The sequence below is a fragment of the Pinus tabuliformis genome, chromosome 7, assembly GCF_031772625.1.
Source record: "Pinus tabuliformis cultivar Carrire ecotype Pingquan chromosome 7, CPIR1, whole genome shotgun sequence".
In the NCBI taxonomy this organism is placed as follows: Eukaryota; Viridiplantae; Streptophyta; class Pinopsida; order Pinales; family Pinaceae; genus Pinus; species Pinus tabuliformis.
Window position 1 is genome coordinate 842585980 of NC_142293.1, and position 5299 is coordinate 842591278.

General features: G+C 40.9%; 1 protein-coding gene across 1 annotated transcript; it reads right to left on the reverse strand.

Annotated features, from left to right (window-relative positions):
- Positions 1–4373: 4373 nt before the first annotated feature.
- On the reverse strand, positions 4374–4958 carry LOC149250250 (uncharacterized). The gene has a single exon (XM_089453584.1). The coding sequence runs from the start codon at positions 4956–4958 to the stop codon at positions 4374–4376; it is 585 nt and encodes a 194-aa protein (XP_089309710.1).
- Positions 4959–5299: the final 341 nt, after the last annotated feature.

The window sequence follows — 5299 nt, forward strand, 5'->3', positions numbered from 1 at the left end:
ATTTGTTCTTTCGACATCTCTCTATTTTGGAAGATTCTTCTGTTTCTTTCTTTCCAAATCATCCACATATTCATGCCTACTGCTAGACTCTAGGCTCGTCTTACCACCGAGCTTGTGAATTGGCCTCGTCCCCATTATTTAATTGTGTCCCTGATACTCTATTGATCTCTGTGTGTCCTTCCAAAGAGTTTCCTAACTTCTTCCCATTGTTGCTGTGCTCCATTACATGAATTCAAGAGATGTTCTAGCGTTTCCTAATCTTGTTTGCATAGACTGCATCAGGGAGGGCCATGAATCCCATGCTTTTGAAGTTGGTCCCAGGTCAGAATGCGGTCTTTACATACCAGCCATAGGAAGTGGGCCACTTTCGCCACCAATTACTGCTCCAGATTTGATTCCAATTAACTGCCATATCGTCTGGTTCTCTCGGAGTGAAGAGGTGATATGCTTCTTTAATCGTGAAATTTCCCTTCATTGTCTAACCCCATCGCAATATGTCTGGTCCTGGTCTTATAGGTATTTTCCTTGTCTGCATTTCTTTTAGATATATTTCCCTTTGTTCTCTATCAATCTGTCCAATCCATTTGTCTAGATTCTTCCAAGTTCTCCATAATTATTCTTGGCCCCCCTCCTTCCAGAAGTCCCTTACAAAGTTCATCCCTTCTTCTTTTGCCTTTTGACATATATCACTTAAAGCTTGTAATCCATTCAGTCTTTCTCTTTTCTACCAGGCTTCTTCCCAGAACTTGGCAGAGCTACCATTTCTGATTTCTCAGAAAGCATGTTTAGTTATTATCTCCCTGTTTTGACTAGCCAGATTCCATATTGTAGGCCCTTTTGGGGTGTACCTTATTCTTAAGATCTCCCCTAGGTTTGTTGGTATATTATATTTTTTTGTCCATATTCTTTTCCATAGGTCGTCTCCTCCCTTCATCCAGCACCACCAAAGCTTAGCCCCCATTACTTGGTTCAGTGAGTGAGGATATCTGAGGCCTAACCCTCCCTCAGTCTTACTTTTCACCAAGCCCTTCCAAGATACCAGCGCCCATTTGCTTTGTTCCTTCGGTCCTCCCCAAATGAATTTTTTAAAAATCTCCACCATATTTTCACATGCTCCTTTAGGGGCCGCCATAGCCGAGAGTTGGTATATCGGGATCGATTGAAGCACTGCCTTAACCAATACAGCTTTGCCTACGATGTTCAATGTTCTGAAGGACCAATTGGCTAGTTTTCTTGCAATTTTCTCAATGGTTTGTTGCCAATTCGTCAGTCTTAGCGGATTCAAGGATAACGGAGTGCCTAGATATTTTGTGGGTAGCTCTCCTAAGCGAAAACCTAGAATTCTTGTTAAAAAATTTTTGATGTTTCCAGCTGTATTGAAAAAATAAGTGCAGGACTTTTCTTTGTTAATTTGCATGCCAGAAGCTTCCATAAAGAGTTCTAGGATCTCTTTAATTCTTCTAGCTTCTCTGAGAGAGACAACACAAAATAGCATGATGTCATCTACGAATTTCTGGTGAGTAGTAGGTAAATTACTGCCCCATATTTGGATTCCTCTAATATTTCTTTCCCCTAATTCTTTTTTATGTATCTTCCCAAGCCTTTCGTTGCAATAATGGACAAGAAGGGAGATAGCGGATCTCCCTGTCAGAGTCCTCTGGAAGCTTTAAAAGGTTGGGAAGGAACTCCATTCACAAGGATAGAGAAGTTAGACGAGGAGACCATGGCGAAGATCCATTCGATCCATCGATTACAAAAGCCAAAGGCCCTTAAAACTGCTTTCAAATAATCCAATTCAAGCGGTCATAAGCTTTGGATAGGTCTAGTTTAATCATCATACCTGCTTCCTTTTTTGTTTTTAGAGAATGCACTACTTCTTGAGAGACCACCAGTCCATCCAGGATTTTCTGACCCTCTACGAAACCTATTTGTTCAGGGGAGATAATACTAGATAGAATAGGCTTAAGTCTTTTTGCCATTAGTGTAGCTATAATCTTATAAATAACATTACATAGAGAAATGGGTCTAAAGCCCTGGGGTTCTTCAGACTTGGTTTCTTTAGGAATAAGAGATAAGAGAGTTGAGTTTAAGCCTGTACTTACCTTCTGGTTTCTTCTTGATTCTTCCACCACTTCCAGGATATCTTGGCCCAAAAATTTCCATCCTGCTTGATAGAATTCCACTGTGAATCCATCAGGACCAGGGGCTTTATTCTTCTTCATCCCTTTCACTATCTCTTCTACCTCTTCCAGAGTAGCTGCCCTCATCAGGGCGAGATTTTGATCTCTTGTAATCATGCTTGGTATCTCATTGCAGATTCTCTCAGTGGCTCCTCGTCGAACTGTACTGGGTTCCGTGAGGAGTTCTTTGAAATGCTTTACCAAAACTTGTTCCATTTCCTCATGCTGTGTAACTCGTAGTCCTTCTTCATCTTTTATAGAGAAGATTTTGTTTCTCTGTCTTCTCTGGATCATTTCCTGATGGAAGAACTTTGTATTCCTCTCCCCTTCTCGTAGCCAGTTCACTCTGTATTTTTTCCTCCATAGGATCTCTTCTTGTTTCCTTGTTTCTTCCATCTGCCCTATCAGGATCCCTTCCTCTCTGGCTAACTCTTCACTTCTCCCTACAGTTATGATTTCTTGTTGGATTTTCTTCATCTTTTGATCTAGAAGCTACTGGTCTTTGAGGATATTTCCAAATTCCTCTTTGTTCCATTTCTTGATGTTTCCTTTTAGTTCTTTTAATTTTAGCTAAAAGGTCTACATCTTGTTTCTTCCTCTTTGTCAACTTTGCTTCCACCATTCTTCTACTTTCATCATAAAATTTTGATCCCTGAGCCAGAAGGCTTTGAACCTAAAGGGGTTTTTCTTGGGGCTAGCTTTGATGTCAAGTTCTATTTTGATCGACCAGTGGTTCGATCCCATTCTCGAAGAATCATTGCTTCAATGAAAATGTCCCGATTTATAATCTATTCTGACAGTAAGAATCTATCTAGTCTGGAGGTGATTTGATGTCTACCTCCCCTTCTGTTGTTCCATGTGTAGATCCTGTTTGTTGTCTGAATATCCACAAGCCTTTGTTCTGCTATCATATTTCCAAAGGCTTCCATGTCTGCATCTGTTCTTCTGAGGCCACCCCTTTTCTCATTTAGGGATGTGATCAGTTGAAATATCCTCCTACTATCCATGGAGAGACTGGAAACATTGAACGTATAATTGCCAGATTCTGAAGGAAATTCCTACGTTCACCCGGTATGTGAGGTCCATATACATTGGATAAGAGAATCCATTCCTGGGAACCTATATTTCTGAATCTTCCTGAAATATTTCGAGGTATACTAATCCAGTCTTCAAATTGGACTTCCTCTGGATTCCAAAGGATTGCCACACCTCCCACGCTACCTACAGCGTCTTGACCCATTATCTCATAATGTGGTTTGAAGTTGCTAATAACTTCTTTTAGTTTGTGTTCTTGAATTTTTGTTTCTTGTATTAGCATTATATTGGGTTTATCTTTTTTGAGTCTCTCTTTCAAATATCTTTGTTTCCCCTTACTATTCAGCCCTCTAATATTCCATGTTGTGATGATCATTTCAATAGTTTGAGGGGTTGTTGGAATACCTCCGATAGTGGCACCACTCTTACTGAATTTACCACCATCTCCCCAACCATTTGGATGGTCTCGCTCATAGGTCTTCTTCCTCTTTTCCTTCCTCCTTTCCCTATAGTTCCTGCTTCTGTGCTTTGACCTCCTTGCGTTCCAAGTTTCTCTGGCTACTTCGCTATTATTGTTCCTCGTTTTTCCTTGTACCTTTGGAACATGTCTTTGTAAAGTTGTTTTTGGTCCCCAGGTATGAACCTTTCATCCAGATGCCTCCATTCCTGCAGAAGTTTCTTCATGACCCATTCTTCTTCTCCTTCTTGGTCCTGTTGTGGATCTATCTCCATTTGGATCTGTTCTTGTGGTCGATCTCTCTTCTCCCCCTCTTTTTCCATCTCCATATTGTTTGACTCTTTAATGTTCTCTTTTTTTTCTTTCTGATTCTCCACTATTTCATCTTCACCATCCTCACCTTCCGCTTCCATTTCTAATTCTCGTAATACTTCAAACTGGTTCTGGCTTTTTTGAGTGCCTTTTGGGTAGAGAGGGTTTTGTTTAGTTTTTTCCTTTTGGGGTTTTCTTCTTCATAGTACTTCTGTAAACCCTTCATTGTCTTCTCTGCTTTTCCTTTCCTCCTGTTTAGTATTCCCCTTTCTTCCCCCTAGCTCTGTTGATGTTTCATTATCATTCATCGGACAATATTTATACAGATGGCCATATTCATGGCACCGTCTGCATCTAAAAGGAATGTGTTCATAATCTACTGGCTGTTCCTAGACCTCATCATAGTATTCCACTTCAATATGATCTGGAAGCAGTTCTGTGATATTCATGTAGACACAGATTCTAGCATATGATGTATATCTTCCTCTTTTGGTAGTTTTTGCTACCTTAACAAAGGTCGTGATTGAATTCCTAATTCCTTCTAGAATCTCTGGGTCCCAAAACTCTATCGGGAGCCCAAACAATCTGACCCATATTGGTGCTACTGGCATTTTCTCTGTGTCTGGATTATAGCATTCTTCCCATTGCCTCATGAAAAGCCCTGCATTATTGAAGAAGTATGGTCTCTCCTCGAAGATCCTCTCCTTATCTTCCAGATTTGAAAATATTACCATGAAGAACCCTTTTGCCCCTAATTTTAGATCAATATGTCCTTTGGGTTTCCACCTCTGTTGTATCCATTTCGTCAGGTCTTTCTCAGACGGCCATGTTCCTACAAACTTGCAAATGAGAGCATGGTGTTTCATATATCCTCTGTATTCCTCAAGTTTATTGTTTGGAATAACAAACCTAGGCTTTTTTTTTGCTCGCTTTAAGCATTTGTTCCACGTCCTTGCTTGCCATACTGCTCCCATGACCGGCATATCCTTGCTATGTCTCCCTAACCCACCGTTCGCTCCATTCCGACTTGTTTCTCCTGCTTCTATATTCTTGTAGGAGGGGATCTCTCCCCCCCCCCCACTCATTCCAGTCATCTTTCTCTCAGTCCTATCTATTTTCAGGGCTTCTGCCCTCAATTGATCTATCGTGGTTTGTTCTATAACTCTACAGGTGGATTCGTGATCCCCTACACCCTGACCAAGTGCAGGTCTGCTAGGGGCCGCCTGATCCAAAACCCTAACCCTAATCTCCCATTGCCCTCCTCAACTCTTGTCGCTAATCAAACAAGTCTTGCATCATAGAAAAATCTTCATCA